The 22,440-nt window shown below is 37.8% G+C and overlaps 2 protein-coding genes across 2 annotated transcripts; both read left to right on the forward strand.

Moving 5' to 3' along the window:
• Positions 1-346: 346 nt before the first annotated feature.
• LOC145462824 (cell division cycle-associated protein 7-like) lies at positions 347-1,474 on the forward strand. Its single transcript, XM_081446447.1, has one exon. The coding sequence runs from the start codon at positions 454-456 to the stop codon at positions 1,234-1,236; it is 783 nt and encodes a 260-aa protein (XP_081302573.1). The 5' UTR covers positions 347-453; the 3' UTR covers positions 1,237-1,474.
• A 3,393-nt stretch (positions 1,475-4,867) lies between these two features.
• Positions 4,868-16,700, forward strand: LOC145462377 (uncharacterized). The gene is made up of 14 exons (XM_081445887.1): positions 4,868-5,587; positions 6,603-6,843; positions 7,107-7,755; positions 8,710-8,793; positions 9,425-9,567; positions 10,316-10,466; positions 11,834-11,980; positions 12,437-12,569; positions 13,152-13,292; positions 13,717-13,850; positions 14,297-14,404; positions 14,892-14,951; positions 15,564-15,654; positions 15,747-16,700. The coding sequence occupies exons 1-13, from the start codon at positions 5,128-5,130 to the stop codon at positions 15,651-15,653; spliced, it is 2,541 nt and encodes an 846-aa protein (XP_081302013.1). The 5' UTR covers positions 4,868-5,127; the 3' UTR covers position 15,654; positions 15,747-16,700.
• Positions 16,701-22,440: the final 5,740 nt, after the last annotated feature.

Raw genomic sequence — 22,440 nt, forward strand, 5'->3', positions numbered from 1 at the left:
CATGCCCTGCATATTTAAAAGGAAGTTTCATAAATCTGAATTAGCCTGTGAACAGGCTCCCGTGCCAGCGAGGGTGGAAAGAAAATTCGGCGAGCGAAGAGGCACATGAGCGTGAAATAAACTCGCCTTAAAACCCAACCGGGAGCCTGTTCGCAGGCTAATCTGATTTATCTAATCTTAGGGTTTCAGTGGCTAGTATTTCCAGTGTCGGTGTGTGAAAGGCATAACATTTTATATAGAGGGTCTATATCTGTCCAAAATGATAAGGGCTTGGAGACTACCTCCTCTCCCGGGTGGTGACTGGTGTAATTCTCCCGGGCTTCGTCACGTGACTTCAAACCACATGATCAGTTTTGGCGCCACTTTACAAGCGTCGCTTGTCTGGTTCTGTAACTCGAAGGAGTTTGATGCACATTCTTGAACTTCAGTTTTCTTTTAAAACGTTCAGCAAACATGTTACCTGTAACTGAAGAAAGTGAATACGAGAAGCAGCGACGTTTGAGGATTGCAGAAAACCAGGCTATGATTGCCAGTCTTTTCCCCAAAGATATCTTGCCTTCATCTCTGAAATGTTCTCCGAAGCCCTCGAGCAAAAACAGCCATGTGAAACGAAGACGATCAGAAATTTTGGTCCCAAAAAGATATCTTCCAAAACGAAAGTGTAGATCGTTCGTTAGCAAATATCAGTCGGATAGTGACGATGGAGAAGCAGAAGACGTAGAGGAAAATGTTGGTTCTCCGAGCGCTCTTGTGATCAAGTTATGGAATTGGCCCTCGCGTAAACGCAACCTGGAAAGTTCATCCGGCAGTGAAAATTCTGATGGCTCACCGAAAAGAAAGCGACGTGCTCCAAACCGCCCACCCAAGCTGCCGGTCAAAATCACCGAAGACGACTTGATCCTGGTAGCAGAGCGGGTAGCCGAAAAAAATTATGATCCAGTCAATGGAACAACATGTCATCAATGCCGTCAAAAGACCGACGATCTCAAGACAGCATGCCGTGGAAAGAGTTGTTTTGGAGTCCGAGGACAATTTTGCGGACCTTGCCTTAGGAACCGGTACGGAGAAGACGCCAAAAAGGCTCTGATGGATCCTGACTGGCAGTGCCCTTCTTGCCGAGGGATCTGTAACTGCAGCTTTTGTATGAAGAAGAGAGGTCGCCGATGCACCGGTATTATGATCCACTTGGCCAAGGAACGTGGATATAAAGATGTCAAGTCTTTCTTAGGTGACTGACTTTAAATCGAGCATAAAACTTGTTTCTGAAGACAATCGGGTTCATGCTTTTTTAAAACCAGCTTGTTTTTTAGTAGTTAGGATTTTTAACATAGCCTATAAGTAATTTTGCCTGCCTATGTACTGTAAAAACCATATTTTAAAGGGACCTTATATTGTAATCAGAGTTTTACTCTCAATATATTGGAATTAATTTTTAAAATTAGTTGTAATATTAAAATTTCAGTCATATAAGTTACTAGGTGTGATGCGGTGATTTCTCTTCAAGGGGTAGCGAATGGTCCTTCAAAAGCTCCGGGTCTTGTAAAATTTTAGTTGAATTTCATGGGTCTCGCATTCTCAATTTTTCTACGAAGCTGTCTCGGAGTCTCGATTTTTTGCAAGGCTAAGGGTCTCAAAGTCCCAATTTGTTCTGTTTTCTGTTTTTATAAATGATGTCTTCTCACTTGATATGGAATTTGGTATCTGGACAACTCGACCCCTGGACAATTTGCCCCAGACAACTTGCCCCCCGATCCTCAGACAACTGGCCCCCTATATGAAACACCTATGTTACGTTGGGCAAATATATTTTTATGCTCATAAGGTAATAATTTCTTGAAAGAAGAAGAGCATATAAGCATAAAAATATATTTGTCCAAAGTAACATAGCTGTTTTCATATTGGGGGCCAGTTGTCTGGAGATCGGGGGCGAGTTGTCTGAAGATTGGGGGCGAGTTGTCTGAAGATCGGGGGCGAGTTGTCTGACATTCTGGAATTTCAATGAAGTAACTTACAAATTTTCTGAGAAAAAGTTAATCCTAACCTCTTCTAATTGTCTCAATTCCACAAAAAGGTACAAAACCTACTGCAACGTCTGTTTTGGCGCTAGAAAAACAGTTATTTTTCTCTAGGATATCATAACGAGGTGTGTTATAATCAGATTTCCAGTTCCAGTCAGTTCCAAGAAGCTGGCTTAAGGCTGTACAAGCTCATTCTAGCTCAACTAAATCTGGGGCTCAAATTTTAAGACTCTGAACATCTCGCACTCACTTAAAACACTTTGAAGTATCGGTCTCACAATCTAAAAAGTCAAAATGTCTCGGGCTCGCAAAGAAAAACACTTGTCTCGCTATCTTGTAAAGTCTCGCATTTACTATATGCCACCCCTTCTACACTGAGGGTGTGTTCTTTTGAGGTGATGTAGATCAGGATCAGTGATCCAAGATCACTCGGATTATAATTCATCCTGATCCAGATCACCCCAAAGGAATGCACCAGGGTGGTGTAGGTCTGCTAAGAAAAGGTATGGCAGGTCATCTTCAAGTTGTGAAACTTTGAGAATTTAGGGGCTGTTGACAAAATCTCAGATTACAAGTTCATTATTATCTGTGTTTTAACTGTAAATGAGTTTGAGCAAAATATTGTGATTTATCAGTTGCAAGCAGATCAGTTATTTGCTGAAGGCTGAGGCAAATAATTGATATGCGAGACACTGACAAATGGGCTTTTAGCCAGGATTTGAAAAGTGGGCATCCAAAATGTTTCCAAGGGCCTGCTCAAATGAGCAATAATTTATAAGGCAACATATGAAAAATAAAACAATGTTCTCTAAAAAGTGGCCATCCACAGAATGCCTGCACACCCATCTGGCTAAAACCCTCCTGACAAAATTAATGATCTTTTGTTTTATCATTTAATCATCAAGTTTGTTTTCATATTCACTCTCTGACAGCTCAGGGAAGCGATCTGTCATATGAAAGGTCCCTGAGTATACTGTAATGGCAAAAAGTACAAAGCATGGTCAATTTGACAAAAAATATGGGAACTATCATTCTTTTGGCAGTAAATCTAATTTTCTGGTGGTTTTATGGCTTAAGTTTCTGAAAGAACTCGCTTTCGCATAAAAACATTTTTCTTCCTACCATGCTTTGTTTAACATCAGGCATGAGTACACCTAGTCATTTCCCAATTAAATTGCATGCTGGTAGCTAGCTAACCATGTTTTTCCATTCCATGATCATGATATTTTTTCTAAATATTTTCAGTAGTGTAATAACACTAAGTATGGCCCTTGTGCCTGGTAAAAAAGATATACGTGTAAACCTGGTTGCTTGCTTTCTGTAAAGGGGCACTTAGTATTGGAATTTTAACAGAAACAGACTGAGTTTGCTTCCTAAAAGTATCACTGTCAAAATTTTACCAAACTGTCTATATCATCATGCAGCATGTGTAGAATACTCCACCAAGTTGCCGGTATTCAAATGTGACGAATATTATCATTCAAATATGCGTGGATACAATTTCTGAAGTGCAGTGATACCTACGTTTAAGTTGACACCCACTCGGCTCTTGCTAGTGTCTCTTTAATGGAACTGTCAATCATAATTTTTACAGAAAACTATCACAAAGAATTTAACATGTTCTGCAGTAAAACCAAGACACTGCTAAGATCTAGATACAGCCATGATTTTAATTCTTTTTGAGGTATATAATTTCTGAAACAATTTAATTATTTGTATGGTTCAAAGTTTGATTTACACAGTAAAAACTCAGATAATTTATGGCTTATGTTTTGAATCCAGCAGCCACTTTGCACCAAGAGAATTGCAGGGTAACTGATGTTTTTGTTTTGATAAATAAAGGTGAATCTTATCAGATAGGTTACAGTCAGACTATATCTTTTTCTTTGTATAAGTGTTTCCCAATCTGGGATTTAACATACTTCACTTTCATATACCTTTAATTGAAAAAAGGTTGGTTTACCCTTCACACAGTTTCATAACTGAACCATATTATGTATAAATCATCAAAAAAAGGAAATCTTTTTGTCATTTTCATGTAGTGCCTAATAAATGAAATGATACAGCCATAAAGTGCGTCTGTTTGAAATATTTTCATTAATGGGCCTTTAAAATAACTAAATGATGGATTTCCCTATTTTTTCATGGTGAAATCCCTACCCTTTTATATACCTGAAGTCTGAAAAAGGTACCCCTTTCAGGCAGGGCCTCCCCATATAGGCCAGGAAGTACCCTTCCCCCCCCCCCCACGTGGCCAATGGTCACATCATTCTGGGGGGAGCTCTGCAAAAGAACAATGATTTGCAAAAGAGCAAATGGTGGTGGTGGAAGAAAGATAATTTCACAGGAGAAAATACTTTCCTTCTGAGAAAACTATTTTACTGGGAAAAGTATTTTGGGGTATCTGCAAACTTATTAGAGTAGTAAATTATATTTCTGCATAAATAAAGTAATTCATGACTGAAGCCAAAATAAATTATCTTACTTTTGTTAATAATTATTGAATTTTTTTTTTTTTTTTTTGGCTGGAAAGGTTATATTTTACATTCTGGAACATAAAATCTTTTAATCAGGACAAATTGAACATTTTTGTAGTGCTATTACTTATCTTAAATGATTCTGGCTTTTATGATTACAAATTTGAATTTCCGAGCTATGTCTGCTCTCGGAGAACAGAGTAAATTTTATCCGGAAAGCATTGTTGGACACTCTTTTCATTTCTTGCTGTAACATTGGACAATTTCAGGATATCGGGAACGAGAGGTAGGCAAGTGAGGCAGCGAGCTGGGGCTATATCCTTAGTCGTGCCAAGAGAGGAGACACGTTCCTCAGCCGCTCAGAAAAACAAATGACGTAATGTCTACATTTAGTGCTGTTTGTAAATATTATGGGATAGCTAACGTGGACGAACATCTTTTCGAAGGTGTGCAGTTTCCATTAGACGGGTTTTATACGATAAAAGAAGCCACTTTTTTCACTGTTTCATTATTTTGACCCGGGAAATCCTTGAGTAATTGAACAAAGAACTTCAGAAGGTAAGAAAGCGCGAACATTTTCGGTTACCCAAAGCGTTTTGACTTCCAAAGAGGCCTCACCCGCGACAAGGATCATGGCTCCCAACCGCCAGACGCAAACGATGGAAGTCGTTCAGGCAACTTCGGACTCAGTGCAGTTTAAAGAAATTCCCATCAAAGTAGGAAAAACATCAAGGATAACGAGGTGTAGTTCTATCAGCTACAGCGAGGAAGAGAGCCTCGTGCTTGACAGCAGGCCCGAATATTTTCGGTCTCTTGCCTCGTTGAAGAAGACGTGCTTCATCAGCAGCAGTGTCGCAGACACTCTAAACTCGAAATTGTGGCCTGGCGTTAGTTCTGGCCTGGACGAAGATGACAGGCAAGAGAAAGTGAAACAGAGGGTCGCATTGGAGCCCGAGGAGAGGAAAGAAGCGGTGGAGAATGACGATAAGTCCAGTGGTTTTTGTTGGCAACAAACGGGCGAAACAGCCGACGAAAAGGAGTTTGAGTACACATGGAAATCGACAACAAATGAAGCGAAACATACAAAGACAGGTCAGTGGCTTGTTAACTTAGCTAGTGGTTAGTTAAAGTGACGAAAATGTTTTTGACTTTTTATTCCGGCCTAAAAATGCAGTCTTGTTTACATAAACCGAACTTCGGCGTGGGTGTGACGTAGTTCTTTTGCCTGTGCTCAGATCAGAAGACAGAATAGATTCTGTATTAATTCACGATAAGAGTTCTAGTATTAATATATTCACTCTGAATGTATCGAATCTGCGCTGGTACTTCTATTATAGCTTAAAATCTTTTTTACTAAACGGCCATATATTGTGAAAATTGTGTTTGTATTGAAGAAAAGAGTGGTTTCTTTGCATTCCTTCGGCCCACGTTGTACATGTACAAGAATCTTTGGAGTGGATAATGGTAGAGTGGAATATAGAATGAAATTCTAAACAGAAATAAGTGCACTTTTAATTCTCGTAATGAATTTTTTGCTAAAGAATTGTTTCGTCTCATGGTACAGTTGTATCAGCTTTTCGCTGCAGTAGTCACATGACTGGATATGGATAGAGGAATTCAAATATTTTCCTGTTTCGTTTTATACTCTTGGCAGTCACGTGATGTAGTTAACAGGAAGTCTGGTTTTATTAGCAAGTACAATTATGATGTGCACAAGGTCCAAGTCTGATGGACTGTAACTTGTATTTCCTGTGTTTTATGTTTGAATAATATACAAAGAATAAACTCCCATAACTTTGATAACCAAGATGAAAACCAGAAAAACAGCACCAATCATCAGAAATTTGGTGCAAAGATCTTTCTTTTCAGTCACCATTCCCTGAAACAAATTGAATTGGGTAAAACATTTTGCCCTTGTTCAATAAAATGAATTATTGTTCTTATTCTTTTTCACTGGTAGAAGAACTGAGCACTAGGAAGGTTTCTATTTTGTCATATAGGTTTTGAAAACTGGATGGCAGCTTTTTAACTCTTCATTTAATTTATGAAAATGACATTAAAAGTAATTTATTTACTTGTTATTTTTATATTCTAACTGTTTTTGCAGAAACTTACGAAGAAGACACCAGTTCTGATCTTTTGATGATTCCATATTCTGTACAAGAGAGTGCGACACTTCCAGAGAATGTTTCACAATTAGAACCAATGACGGCATCTGCCAGCTTTGAAGTTGAGGAAGTGCTCCCTACAAAAGATGAGATGTCTCCAAGTGATGATTGGGCTGAAGTTAAAATTGAAAAAGTGAAGCTTGAAGAAAAAGAAATTCAGAGCAAAAGTTTGTTCAGAAGGTTTGTTTTTTTTTCCTTTTAGTTTCCTTCATGATATGAATTCAAGTGGTTGAAATTTGTAGTTTGATGTTTGACTGATATGAAATTGGTACATTAAGGTGAAAAATTAAATTTTCGTTTTTGCTTTTTGTCAATACAGTTATCCACTTTTATGTCTGTAAAATGTGTCAGAACATACTACATTTCTACATGTGATTCATAGCAGGTCAAATTGGACTTAACATTTTAATCTAATTTTAACTATTTTCATCTTGAATTTTCAGACATGCTGTCAGAAGGGTGAAGAGAAGTGTTTGGTGTATTGTTGGCCCTGATCCCCCTCCTGTACGATGTAAACGAACAAGGAAATCATGCAAAACAGTCAAGGCAAGAAAATGCAGACATCTAAAGAACCATGCAGTTAAACAGTCTTCTGTATATGACGAGACTGAAGAATCAATCACTATTTTAAACACAAAACCATCTGCTTCCAAAAGAAAGAGAGCTAACTCTCCTGTTGGCAGTGAACCAAGAGATTCTGGTGTTCACAGTGAAAACAGCAGTAGTGGAAGTAGCGGTGGGCATAGTGGTAGCTCAGGAAGCAGCAGTGGTAATTTTGTAGGTGGAAATGGCAGCACAGGAGGTTCTGGTGGGAAAGGAAATTCAGGTGGAGATGATGATGATAAGAAGAAGGATTTTCCTCAGTGGCCTCTACCTGCTCAACAATACAACACAGCAAAAAAGACAGAAAAAAAGAAAAGAGCAAAACAAGATGACAGAGAAAAAGGTTATGCAGAAGGAGAAAAGATGGAGTTGGATTATGTTCCTGATGCAAACTTAACTGGCTTCCCAATGTTCTTGCCTAGTAAAGTTGATAATGCAGAACAGTGTCACAGTCCTGGTGAAGGGGAGCCTACAACCATAAGTGGGAAGGTAGCTTACCAATAATTCATTTTTTAGGGCAAAACATGGTGTACAGTACTGCTCAAAAGTAAGTTACCACCCCTCGCCTTCTCTCTCTCGAGAATTGCATCTCCAGTGAACCAGTGAAGCAGATATTTTGGAATAAATTACAACCTACATGTATAGGCTTTTAAGAAACTGATGAATTTTTCATGATGTACAAGATTCTCATCTCGTGGGAGGGTGGTAACTTACTCTTCAGCTGTACTGTAGATAGGGCTGTATTAAACTTTATAGCCTTTGGAAATTGTGGTTTCCCATTCAGTGATCTGCTATATATTTCAACTGAAGTAATGAAATGTCAAATGGTTGTTTTGCTGTAAACTTAAGTTAGGTCCAGTTCCGTCACTGAAGTACTATATTTTCTTGTTATGGTCTAAATCACTTCAAGTTGTGACTAGAACCATTGAACTGTGACTAGAATTCCCCAGTGTATTTATCTCGTAAAGGGGTAGTGGTACTTGTCAGAAGATTTGATTTAACCCCTAAAGGAAACCAGTCTGGGTGTGGAAAAAGCTCTCTTCCCTTTAAGGTACCATTTTGTAACAGACACCCAGATAAGACCTCTACTGAGGTTAATAACAATAAAGATAGTCAAATTGTTCAGGAAAATTTAAAAATTTCAGGTCAGATCTTACACAGCCTAATAACTGTTTTCATTTCATTCTGTGCAACCATTGAAGATACCTTGTTGGGACTGTAAAAATGTTGTATTTAATCCTGAAGACCTAAATCTTAAATTCCACCCTATGAAAGACCAAGAGCATCCCTGCGCTTTATGATAGCCTCCCCCTTAATTGGATAAAATACCTGGCTGTCTTTTAGTTTTCTAACTAAGTAAGTGAAGGCAATTATCAAGTGTTGAGTCAGTTTCTGTTACTTTCCTTAATAAATTTTTTTTTTTTTTCCGTTTCTGCTTTGCAGAGGGACTTGAATTTCTTCCCTTCAGACCTGCAACATGCATGTTATTGTTCCCGTCCTGTTTGTCATAACATAAAGTGCAAGCATGTAAGTTTTATTTTTATATGATTATGTTTGTGTCTTCAGAGCAACAGGCTGTCACTTAAAGAAAATTCTAGACTTTAGTGAATGAATTATAAGTTGCTAGTTATTATGCTGATCATTGCAGAAGTCACTAAAGATAGATTGCTTCTCTGTGAAGTAACAACCACAAATTACTTGCTGAGGGTGAAGTGGAACTCCATCTCGCAGAATATTCACCTAGATTCATTGAACATGGGGCAAATGATTGTTTTTAATTAGTATAATTTCCAGAGGTGAATGTCCAAATGCCAAGCAAAAACCTGAATAAGTAAAAAATTGGAAAACAACACACTCAAAGCTTGCGTGCATACATTACTGTACTTGATCAATTCCTCATACGAACAATTTATAATGCAATCGAAGGCTGCAAAATGTATAACAGAAACTCTGTCAGTGAAACAGCACAATCACCAGGTACCAAGCACTTGAAAGTATGGTTTGGTATTCATAGTTGTTATCTAAAGGGAAGTAAATGCAACTGCTGGTGATGTCATAATGTTACTATTTCTGATAGTATAGGTAATAACGTAAACTTTTTTGTATCATAATTGGATTTTCCAACTTTCATGATCTTCATGCCTACATTGGTTCATAGGTGAAGGCAGAGGTTGATCACATGAAGGTTCATAAAGCTTGGAAGCTGTGTGGACGCTGTGTAAATACACGGAACATTGTGAAACAACATGCAAAGTTTTGTTGCAGGCCTGGTTGTCGAGTTCCAGACTGTGAGAGCTTAAGGTAACTGTACTAGCTCATTAACTAACAGTTTCAATAAGTTGTCCAAGACAATTGACATAGTTTATTAGGTCCCAAGAGTGTTCAACATCAAACTTCTCATTAGATTATTAAATTTTGTATTACAGTGTAACTGCCTACTACATGGTAGGAAAGAAGATCTAACTTGAAGAATCCAAGAGAATCAATTTTCTCTAAGTTTATATTTTTTAGGGAAAACCTTGTGAACACCAATACATCAACTGGTTTATTTGATCAGTGCTTAAAAAAGTCATGCATAGCATGGAATATGTCCTTTCAAATCTCTATTTCAGTTTGACGTCAATTAGCATTTAATTTCATGTAAGTTGCATATAGAGATAAACTTAGGACTCAATCTGTAGCCATAAATGAAGTAATAGGAATGCTTAGTAATGCATTTGTGGGACAATTTTCAAGCTTAGCACTCATTTGTTTTAAGTTTATGCAAGTCTGGAGGGTCTAATCAAGCAAAACAAATTGTGATCCATGTGATTTATGAATGTTAACATTTTTTTAAAGTAAAAACTTGATGTGTAAGCAGCATCTCCATGACAAAAAGGTTAGTCATTTAGGTGCTTGGACACAGTGTCCAGCCATGCTGTCAAAATTTCTAGCACAGTTTTGCAGCACACTTGAAAAGAATGCAGTTAAGAGAAAACAAACATTTTTAGTTAAATTGTGACCACATCCAGTTGTAACAGTCTATTTATCAAAATGTTTCTATCCATAGGAATAGTACTAATGTTGATATTGAAGTTGGACAACCTGTCCCACTGTGGACCAGAAATGTGCCACCACAGCAGCATTATTGGGCACCACCCAGGTCTCTCTATTGTTCACCACTGAATATTCCTCGTATTGATGGCTGCATTATATTTCGGGTAAGATTTTGAAAAGTTGTAATTCCATGTAGTGATCACAGGGCTTAGTATCATTGCCAGTCTGGTATCCAGAGACAAGCAAAGCCGAATTGTGTTGAGATGTTAAGGGATCAAAAGTCTAGTTGCTACTACTGCAAAAAAAAAAAAAAGAAAAGTAAACAAACAAACAAACAAAAAAACTTCACCTTGTTTAGCCAAAGGTGGTGAAAATGTCTGAGTAAACTCATGTTGTAGATGTACTGTAAGATGTGAAATAATTGTGGTAATGCAAACCAATAACACCGGGGAGAGACAGTTGTTTCTGGTAGCCCAGGGCTAGTGGGTTTTTCAGTCAGGCTTGTGGATTATGCCTGATGGGCAAGTAAGGTATTTTGGGGAAATTGTTTGAGAAAATTGAAATTACAGAAGTACTGTAAGAGATGGTATCATTTTTTTATTTACTTCTAAATTATATGCTAGTGAGAGTATTTGGGGGAAGTTGGTGGGGGGAGGGGAAGGGGGAGGCTGGCAGTTTGGATTACTGTTGGGCTAGTGTATCATAGGCTGTAGTTGTACCTTGTACCAAGCTTAAAACTCAGTCCTTTGAACCCAAATAAACGTAAATTGTTGCAATTCCAATGACTACAGGTTGATTCTGCCTTTTAACCCATTGACTCCCGTACGGCCCGTAACCACCTGTGATGAGCATTGTCCTTTGTTCCACTTCTGACGACATCACCTTTGACTAAAATTGGCGTCACTTATACTCAAGCTCTGCAGGAGGAAAAGATCATTCCACTGAGACCCAGATCAGAGTGATCGGCTCAGAAATTTGAGTTAAAAACTCGGTGCAAAATTGCCTGGGACTGTGCTTAGTTATTCCATGGTAAAAATTGCCTGTCTCTTGGTGATGCTTTCTGAGAAATTTTTGAACTGGAAGCAAGCCCAGTCGAAGGTGAATCACTGCAGAAAAAAGATAGGAGAAGGAGAAAAAGGAAAGGTGAAAAAAAAAACTAAAAACAATGAAAAGCCTAAAGATGTAGTTCACTTTCTCTTCCAAAATTTTGATTTCTGCACATGCCCGAGCAAAAATCTTCTAAAACAAGATACTAGTAGAAAGAAAAGGCATGCTGTCATGTTGGGAAAGCTTTTTGAGTAGATTGGAGCTAGCCTGACTCATATCCAGGCTAACAATCTCCAAAATGTCAAAAAAATGTGTTTTTGCCAAAAGGCTCTGGGAGTCAATGGGTTAAAGGGATGTATACTTCTGTGACCATAATTACATCAATTTCATGGTTGGCTACTATTCTTATGCAGGGCTAGGAATGATGTCTTGGTGCCCTTTTACCTCAGTACCTTCTACATTTAAATTTTGTTTTTCCTTGTAGAACTCAACACTGCTGCCTGAGTCCTACTTTTCAGAACACATTGATTACAATGTGATGAGGAAGAACAAACTTGGTACTGGTTCCAATGGAAATATTTATTCCATTTGCATGCAGTCAGACCTTAACCAAAAATTGGCCATGAAGGAGGTGAGTGTCTTTCAAGAAGCTAGAAGGTGAATTTGCAAGGTTACAACAGTCAGTATTTGTTGTTCAGAAGCACTGAATGACAGTAATAAACTGCACATGTAGTTGGTTTTCATATAGTAGAGCAGGTCAAAAGAGAATGAAAAATGATGAGTCTCAATGGATGAGAGTTCAACAAGAGTTTCCTTCAAGTTTCCAAAAGTATTATTATAACTAGTAGAACAAGTTCTGCATATGTATTGATCAACGAGAGTTCCTTGTCAAATCAGAAAAACATCTTGTTGAATAAAATTCAATTTCTGTACGAAAACACTATAACACAATGGTTTTTGCAACTCCTAGTTATGTCTCTACAGTAACTGTCAGGTAAAGAATATGGTGTCTAGCATTACCATGAATGAATAATATTTTAAGATTTAAAAGAATAAAATTTATGTTGACATCTTTAAATTTTTTCAGACAAATTACCCCATTCCCAAGGAGGAAATAGAAGTTTACAGGGCACTTGGAGAACATAAGCACATAGTAAATCACTATGGAGCAACATTCAAAGGCAGTGAGGGACGTGCTAACATATTCATGGAAAAGTGTGGTAAGTTATTCAAAAAGATTTATGATTTATATCTTTTGTTTTGGTTTAAAATATTGTTCAAGTTAACTTTAAGTGTCTATACAGGCAACAGCGTTTTTTAGTTTTCATATTTCTATACATGTGTCAAGAGGTTTTGTATAGAAAAAAGTTGGATTCCACCACTTTTTTGCCCTAAAATCAAGCTTTAAAGTTCCTGCTTTGGCCAAGCCCAAAGAAGTTAACTGTGAGTCAGTGCAAAAAAGAGTTTCAGTTCCTGAATGGGTCTTGATGTCATGTCAGGAAGCACCTACTCCTGCTAGTTCATGCCACTGTTGTTTCAGTAATGGTGCAGAGTTTTTTTTGACATAAATAGGCATGTTGAAGTTGTCAAACAAAATAAAAACACTAAGCTTTGAGAGGCTCCCAAAGTGATATCACTGGTCACCAATCTTTCATTATGCGGTAAGCCTCATTGGGCTTGACAGAAGCAGGAACTTTAAAGCGATGCCCTTCCTCAGTCTATGAATGCCATTGACTTGATCAGAAACCATCCTGCCTTTAATAACACATGACTCAAAGTCTAAATATTTTTATTTCCTGCAGACCAATCACTTTATCATTACATGGAGAAAATGCAACGTCGGCTACCATTGAATGAAGCCATGTTCTACTGGCTACAAATACTTGATGCAGTGGATTACTTACACAACTTGCCAGTTCCTGTGATTCACAAGGATATTAAGGGTAAGGGAAAATGTTTTGATGTAGAATCCCACTTGCAGTGTACAAGCCACAGTCTGACACAACTCCACAAGAACATTTGAAAGGAAGTTTCACAATAAAGAATTTGGCAATTTGTGAACATTCCATGGTTAACGGAAGTGACGATGTACTGTATCGTGGAAGGCCAAATACTTTTTGCTTATTGGGTTGTGGTTATACAATATATAGTGTTACATGATGTACCGGTATTCATTTCATCATGGTGACCTACACTTCAAGAAACTGAATGGGCTACCTAGTCGATATGTTTAAAGATTAAGGATTAAGCAGTGATATATAATAATATAATGATAGGTTGTTAAATAGTCAGACTGCCTGAAAAACAAATGTCATTTAACTCACAGGCTGCAGTTGTAATAATCATTTTTTGTAACTATGCTTGCAGCCAAGAACGTGTTGCTCACATCAGAAGGTGCAAGAGCCAAACTTGCTGACTTTGACTCAGCCAAGAGACTCCTACACGAGTTGACAGAGGCAGGCCTCAAACCACTTGGTACCAGAGGATTTGCTTCCCCTGAGGTAAGAACTGGTATCTCTGTAGAAAAGTGTACAGAGCATAGGGTGTTTTTTAGCCTTGATTTCATTTGCACTCTTTTCTGTGGTATTCCTAAAAAAAGGCAATTAGAGGTTTTCAGAAATTTTGAGCACAGGCGTATCATTTTCCCATGCAAGTCTGTTTAGTAAGAATGAAAATATATGAAAAGAACTTTTTTCCCACAAACTTCATCATTGCACTGGCTGCCACTCTGTGTAGTGATGCTGGTAGGTATTTCCCTGAGAGTTTGTAGCTAGCCTGTCTTTACGATAATATTATGTGTTTAAGCAACTCTGCCCTTCTGAGATAGTTCCAAAAATTTGGAACATAAAGAAACGTTTTCAAAAATCAGTAAAACAAGAGAGCTTTAAAAAGTTATATACATTATATTACAAAGTTGCAGAAGGTAATGTTGGTTGGGTTGTTTTAGGTTTTGGATAGGAAGCCTCATGGAAGGCTAGCTGATGTGTACAACTTAGCTTGCTTTTTGCTTGAACTAACTGTTGGTGTTCCAACTGAAGATACATTGCACGCAAAGGTTTGTGTGATGAACTTTGTGATTAATTGACAGTGACTTCTATTAATCTCGGCATTCTTTGCCTCAGATTTCAGGTGTACAGTGGAATAATACAGATCATTTATGATGTTAAGATGTCTTGCTCTTTCTTGATGATTATTCAGATGTTGTAATGTGATAGTTCTTCCCTTTACAAAGGGCAGTTGCCAATCTAGTTCATTAAATGATTGAATGAGGATGGGCCTTTTAAGGTTTTGTCTTGATATGCAATATTGCATGGGAAAGATGTGGCTTATTGAGTGGGGTTCAGTTTAACTTTCAAGATTTTAATTAAAGAATGAACAAAATACATACATTTTGAATGTGATATGTTTTGACTTCCTGAATGTTATACGAGATACTCTCTGTTTTTGCACAATTGATATTTTTGTTACCTTGAAACATGTTAATACAAAGTTTTGGCATCTAATTAGTATTGGGTAATAATTATTTATGATGTATGTTGCAGATTGACCGTTTAAAGGAACTAAATCCCGATTTGGCCAAGATGGTACAGCAATGTGTTAAGGTAAGATTGAATAAATGAATTTTTTTCAGAATGTCAAATTTTGTGGTTAGTGTTTTTTTATTAAAAGCAATTTTTTTGCATCCAAGATCCCATGAGACTAGCTAATGGTTAGGATAATCTTTGGTTGTTGTTAAATGGTACAGGTAAATAGTTTCAGCCAAGGGAGCTTGGCTTTTACACTTCAGCAACCTATGCAGAAATAAATGATGTTACCAACAAAACATTGTGACAGGAAATGTCTAACTATATAGGATCTGGACGTTGGCGTTAAACAGAATATACAGTGCCCCCCCCCCCCCCCCCCGCCCCCCAAACCCGCCTTATTGCCACCCCATTAATACAGCCACTGACCTTGTTATTATGGTCACTTTATTTATTCTGGTCCAAACAAAAGCTCAGTCACTCATTTTCTTATTTAAAGAACCCCTTTAATATGCCACCCTGTTAATACGGCCATTGGTGACCAGATTAACAGGGTAACTGTAGCTGCATAGGAAAATAGACACTTAAATGCTGAAGAAATAAAAATCTGTTAAAGGTATAGAAACAGGATTGGAAGTATGGGAGAACAGATAATGTAACAATGTTTGCTTTTTGTCTTGGGTCAAATAGCACAACCCAGAGGAGCGGCCTAGTGCTCGTGGATTGTTAGAGTGGCCAGTTATCCAGAGGTTCAAAGCTGGGCAACCTGTTTTAGAATAAGGTATTCATGTCTACTTTTTCGTCCTCGTTGTTTGATTTCTTGAATTAGCTATGGTCACACATTTGATTGTATTGTTCCTTTTATTTTAACAGGTCGTGAATTAAAGATGACTATTGTTGGTAACAACACACGCACTTGAGTTGGCTGTGCCACAAATCACTTAGAATTTTTTTTTACATAACATAATTAAATGTAGATCGATAAATTGTAGAAAAGGTAGAATGCACAAAATACGTGTATTATTATTATTTATAGAGTAGGTTATGAACTAGTGTACAGTTGCTAACTTAAAATTGTGGTTTATCCTGTAGACATAAATCAGATATGTTTGTGAAACACTTAGTTTTTGTAGTATTTGTCTCCATTTTGTTCAAAATATTAATGTGATTGTCAATTTTTCAGTCATAAAGCTAAGCTAGACTGCATTCAACACTGAGAAATAGAAGCTTACAGTTGGATTGCATAGTGTATAAAGTACTTTGACTTGCTGAGAACTTTATGAGAAAAGTGCATAGCTGAGTGGGTGTAACTCATTCATAACTTTGAATAGAAATGCTGTCAATTAAAGTAGTGTCTCCAAGAGATGTTATCCAATAAATCATGTAAGGGATTTTCTTGAGGTTGAATGATTTCATGCAACTTTCGTTGATTTTATACTAGTGTCTAATTCTCTTCAAAGTATGATTTTTTTCTAAACGGTAACACGGCTTTGTTCTCTAAGGGTCACTTAGACGACTGTTAAGTCATCGCGAACGTTAAGTGACGGTATGGCGGTGGCCAAGTAGGTAAGAAGGCGAGACGAGAAAAGTTTTTCTTCTCGTGAGTACCACGCCCATGTGTCGTCCCATTCCCCTTAGGCTAAAGCGTCTCGTCTCATACATAATCCCTGCTGAATTTGAGAGAAAACAGACTGCCAGCAGTCTACCAGTAGATAATTAAGACAGGAAAGTGCTTGAGGTAGAAATTAATAGAAATTGTAGACCAGTCATTTGTTGTAAACTTAGGTCTGAATTTTTTTAATATTAAATGATGCTTTTGTGAGTGTATTAGTGACTCTTGGGTCATTCTCTACAAAGAATATTGTAAACGTTTGAATATCAACTTCTCCCGACCCTTAAATGAGGTCAAATAAGCCCACCCCCTAACTCTTAGACACAAAGATTCTTCCACTAGAAAGCTGCCCCAAATATAAGCCCATGGGCCTAGATTTTCCACCACAACTTCTAGGGTTTGTATTTTTTTTCTTCATTTCCTCAGAAACGAAACGATGAACTATTTACATGGTGGAGGTAGTCTCTAATCGGGCTGTAAGGCCAGGTTCCACCAGTTATTCAAGTTAAAAGCACACCTGTGAAAATTCTGTGTTACTGAGGGGTAATGTAATTGTATAAATTGAAGGGCCGTACGCTTGATCGCCTCACGTCGAATTCAGGCCGGGTTTTTTCCCTGATTTGCCTGAGTGTTTGGGAAAGTGACTGCAAGTTGTATTCGAAACACCCGGACCTTGACATTTTTCACTTGTTTGCACATTGTTGGTAGGAAATCTGCCTGGTTAAGATAGTTCACTCTGAAGCAACAATTCTAGCTCGTGCACGACGACCTGACTGATGTCATGAGATCCAATAGAGATGAACAGTGGAAAATAAGGACAAACAGTATGAAAACATGACTGGTCATCGCAGTTATATACACAACTTAAGCAGTTGTGAAATTAAAGGCTGAAGAAAATTCAGGCCTGAACGGGAGTCGAACCCAAGAGGCCAACCCATGACCTGTCTGCGATACCGATGCAGTGCTCTACCAACTGAGGTGTGGTTCAAATATATGGTTTTTCAGATATTCACTAGTGGGAACAGTAGAAACAGAGAGACAGTAGAAACAGAGAACCAGAGGTATGGTACGAACACACGGGCGTTATTGACAGCATGCAATAAGAACAGTAGGAGCGGAAGGAATAAAGGAACAGTGGGAACGGTAGGAACAGTAGAACAAAAGAACAGTATCAACGATAAGTACAGTAGGTAGGAACAGAGGGAAAGTAGGAACAATAAGAGCAGACAGAGCAGAGGAATAGAAGAACAGGACAGTAGCACACTAGGGACGGTAGGAAAAGTTAGAAGAGGAACGTTAGGAACAGAGAAACAGTAGGAACGGTAGGAACAGAGGAACATTAGGAATGCCACAAGTCGACCTTTGCTTAGTCATTGGCTAAACCAACAGGCCGGTGAAGTATACAAGTATTATATTGGAAAGGACTTTAAGAAAGTCTACAAGAACAGCAGGAACTGAGGAACAATAGGAATAGAGGAACAATAAGAACATACAAACAGTCTCCTACACTTGTAGTTGTTATCATCTATCCTGGGGTGTCCAATAGATACCAATCAAGACCTATCAATATATCAATTAATCGACTGATATTGATAATCGATGACCAATCGATGAAGAGGATTTGTGACAATAATACGACTGACAACAATTGGTTTTTTGCAATAACAGCATCCAGAAGCATATCACCTAGAAGCGTTTAACTCTGGTTCAATGCTGCCGATTATCCCGAACCAATCAAATTTAACTTCCTAATATGGAGCAAGGGCTCTCGCGTGGATATGTCATATACGCGCAGACTACACGCGGACAGCAATGGCGGACACATTTCGTTGCGAGTTGAGAGAAGGTTGCTGTTTCTGGACCGATTTCTGCACTCATCATGAGAATCAAACGAACCTTTTCTAGGAGCTGCCAGTGTAATACCTAGGCCAGTTATCTGCCAAGTCTCAATTGCAGGTAAGCTTTTTTTGCATCAAAACTAGTCAATGGAAATCATGCTATGCTGAAAACGTTTGTTTAGCACACGAGCTTTCGTTTGCTGGATAACAATGATCAGTATTGTGGATTATTTTCGCGTGATAGTTGAACTTTAAGAAAATCGGACTTGAAATTGTGGCTTTTCCCTTGATTTGTCATATGTTCGCGCCATGATTGTGTGATTTATACCCTTGTTTTATCACGATAAGTGAATAATTTTGTGGCTCGGCTTGTTCCCTTTATATCTTAATGAATGTTTTCTTGTTAATTTCTTGTTGTAGTACGTATGCGATCCGTTTGTTTGGCCGATGTTCAAGGGTTTTGGATCCTGCTTTGGATACTAACTGGTCTACCAAACTGAGACATCATCTCATTTACCGTGCATTTACATGTTCATTACCATGTTACTGCCTGTCTTGAATTGTTATCTCAATCAAAAATTTACTACTCTTGGATGTTATTGTTCAGCCATTTTTGATCTCCCACTTCTGTACACTTGTTTTCCTTTGAATGTTGGCCGTAGTGGGAGACTGTACATAAGTTTAAATCAATAAATAATAAGTGTTTTATGTGAATTTATATTACACATGACTGTCAACCCACCTGGTGCTGAGTTTAAAAAACATACTTTGTAATTAAATTATTATTTTCAAGTAGATGCAAGTCAGTGTTTTTTCATCTCCCATCTGCAATTTAAGTTACAACCACTGTAAATAGTATGAGGTCTATTATTTGTCCAAAACATTCTTTTCATGTAATTCAACCAGACCTTTCCATTGAGCCCAATTTCCCTTTACATGGCCTCACGAGGGCCCCTCCCATGTACCGAGAACCCAGGAATGGAAACACTGAGCAAATACAAGTTACATACAACAACTAAACACTAGGTGAAGAGAAATCTCTAACTCTCATCACTTTTAACATTGATATTGTCAATGACAATGACTGAGGCAAACTCATTAGTAGGCCTTTTACATTGAACACATTCAAGCAAGTTGAGCAAGACTAAAATCATCTTTATCACACTTGTCTACAAACCAGATACATATTGCACATTAATCTTGGATTTGTAATGTTATTTTTTGCCATTTACATTGGTTGCCCTTAACTTAGTGATTGTTGAAGCAAACCATACCCTACTTCCACAATATTATTATCAATTTGCCCTTATTTATTTATTTATTTATTCATGTATTCATTTATTTATTCCGGTTACTGCAATTTATTTTTGTTATTTTGAAAGAAACATCGCTCATTAGGGACTGTTCATTTTTTATGGGGTGGGGAGGGGGACAGCTGGTGGGATTTGATAAAAAGTACCTCTTCATCAGAAATTTTTTTCCTACCCCCCTTGTACCCCTAAATGTCTGTGATAACTCATTGCAGTCTGAAAAGCATAGATGATTTTAAGCCAGGATAAGCAGTTTTGACACTGCACCAGTTAAGGTGGCCGAACACAGTTTTTGCGCGTGCTTTTGCTAATGCAATTCAGCGCGCGCACAAGGATTGCAAAAAACAAACATGCGGTCAATAGAGCGATCATTTTATTTACTCAACACCTGCAGTATCTGTACTATTTTTCTCTACAATTGAACACAATGTATTGATGGCTTTAGTCTTTTGTCACAAAGATATGTGAGAAAAGGTAACGATGCAAAGAACCCAGGAATTCTCAGCTTTTTCTTTGTTACCGAAAGAACCCAGTTAAATGCAGCGCATGCATAGTAAGTAAAAAAATTGCTATTGAATGAAAATTTGCACTCTCGGAAATACACCTATTTCTCGAGAACCACTCGTTAGAATTTCACGAAATTTGGCTAGAAAATACTTTACGAAATAAGTAACTGGAGTATTGAAAATAATTGAACTTTAACAAAGGAAATTCTAGATATTCCAGTGAACCTTCAACAAGGGATAATTAAAGATCTCTCTGTTAAATTATTAGCAAAATGGTGTTAACTTGTGAGAATCGTTACAAGCTTGTTGCATGCAAATTATAAAGAAAATCTAATGACTAGATTTTCTACAAATAAACAAAACCGATTTTAAAGGCCTAACCATCAAAAAACCAAAGTTTGTGTTGTTAACTTGCTTGCTGCCATTTGTGGTGACCGAGAGATGAAGGGTGTTAGAGAAAAGGTGAATGAAACACAGGTATCAAAAACTGTGTTCAGCCACCTTGTCATAAAAATAGACAAGGATCAGAGCCCCTAAATCATAGCTGAATTGCTTTGACTGTTTGATGAAAAGGAGTTGTATGGTCATTATTGAAGGTTTGAGCATATTTACAGGGTTCAAAGAAGAGGGATCTGAGGGCACACTCCCACATGAAAAATTGAATATTCAGGACTTCAGGAATTTTATTTCAGGCATTATAGCAGGCCTTTTGCACTTGAAGATGCTGTCATCACAACACCCACATTCAAATAGAAATACACAAAGCCTGTGTAAGTTACTCAAGGGGGTTCAGCTATATTTAGCAACCAAATTCTTACAAGGAGTTTAATTCCTGCTGCAGGGTACCTAGCATAGCATGGGGGGGGGGGGGGGGGGGGGTGTCTGGGAAGATTTTAAAGCTTCAGACAGGGTTCGTACCCTTTCCAGAAAAAAATTTCCAGGACTTTTCCAGGACTCAGATTGATTTTTCCAGGACTCTAAAATTCACATTATCCCTTTCACTCCCGAGATCTCAATGTTAATTCTCCTTACTGTCTGCCATACATTTCTTTTTTTTTACTTGAGTTTAACAGATTTCCAGAACTTTCCAGGACCAGTAGCCTTTTTCCAGGACTTTCCAGATTTTCCAGGACCCGTACAAACCCTGTTCAGAACCCGAGGAATGCTATTTAGGTATTCTGGCATAAACTTTGCACTGTATAGATGCTATCATGAAATACCTGTAAAAAAATGACGGAACAAAATTAAATACAGTCGAACCTCCCGTAAGCAACCACCCAAAATGTCAAGCCTAAGTGGTTGCTTACAGGAGGTGGTTGCTTACGAGAGCTTCGACCATATTGGGTCAAAATTTCGGATCATTAGCATATGTAACTGCAGAGACTTACCCCATGTTTTAAATGTTTTATTCATGTCATTTTAGGAAAGAATCCGGTACTTTCAAATGAGAAATTTCAGTCTCTTGTACTACACAGGCATACAATAATGATACAGCATCCGATTATCGAATTTAGGCTCTATTATTTGTGAAGTGGTCGCGGTCGCTTAAGAGGTGGTTGCTTACAAGAGGTTCCAAATATAGTGCTTTGACTTTAAAACTTTTTGTAATCTGGAGAACTGTTTGCCGAGGAGAGTAGGTCACGCCTGAAGGTTCAGCTAGACCTGTATTCAAGTTAAAAGAGACAAAAGCTGACATTTCTCTGTTTTATCAAAAAGAAGTTATTTGTGTAAGTTGAGCTATATTTAGCAACCAACGCTATAATCTTTCTGGTTACCACTTCTCTGGGTTCCCCTTTTTGATGTTTCTGTTCTCCACTCCCACTGTTTGAGCAAAAGCAGGATATAATTTCCATCCCCACAAGAAGGTGCATAAATATTATTATAAAAATACTTACAAATGAATTAAAATCTCAGTCATTTCCAAAACTTGTGTTATTTTTGGAGTCACAACACAAAGTTCAAGTTGCTATTCAGATTGGCAATTATTCTCAGCACCTTGAATTGCTAAGTTTTGCATTTAATTTACACAAGTCACACAATGTAAATTACGCACACACACCAAAAAAGCTTTTCATTCAGTTTGATTGGCTTATACCTTTCCTTAACACAATCGTGATCGTCTCTTTGCCACACTAGTAGACACTTAACAGAATAGCCATAATTTGTAAGATGAAAAAAAAAAAAAAATCTGGCATTTTCCCTGAAGCATGGATCTGCTGTTGCCCTGGAGACAATAATTTGCCAACTTAAAACATAAAGGAACAACTCTGAACAAGTAAGTACATCAAGTAAACCGTACGA

Source organism: Orbicella franksi, chromosome 12, assembly GCF_964199315.1.
Source record: "Orbicella franksi chromosome 12, jaOrbFran1.1, whole genome shotgun sequence".
Classification (NCBI taxonomy): domain Eukaryota; kingdom Metazoa; phylum Cnidaria; class Anthozoa; order Scleractinia; family Merulinidae; genus Orbicella; species Orbicella franksi.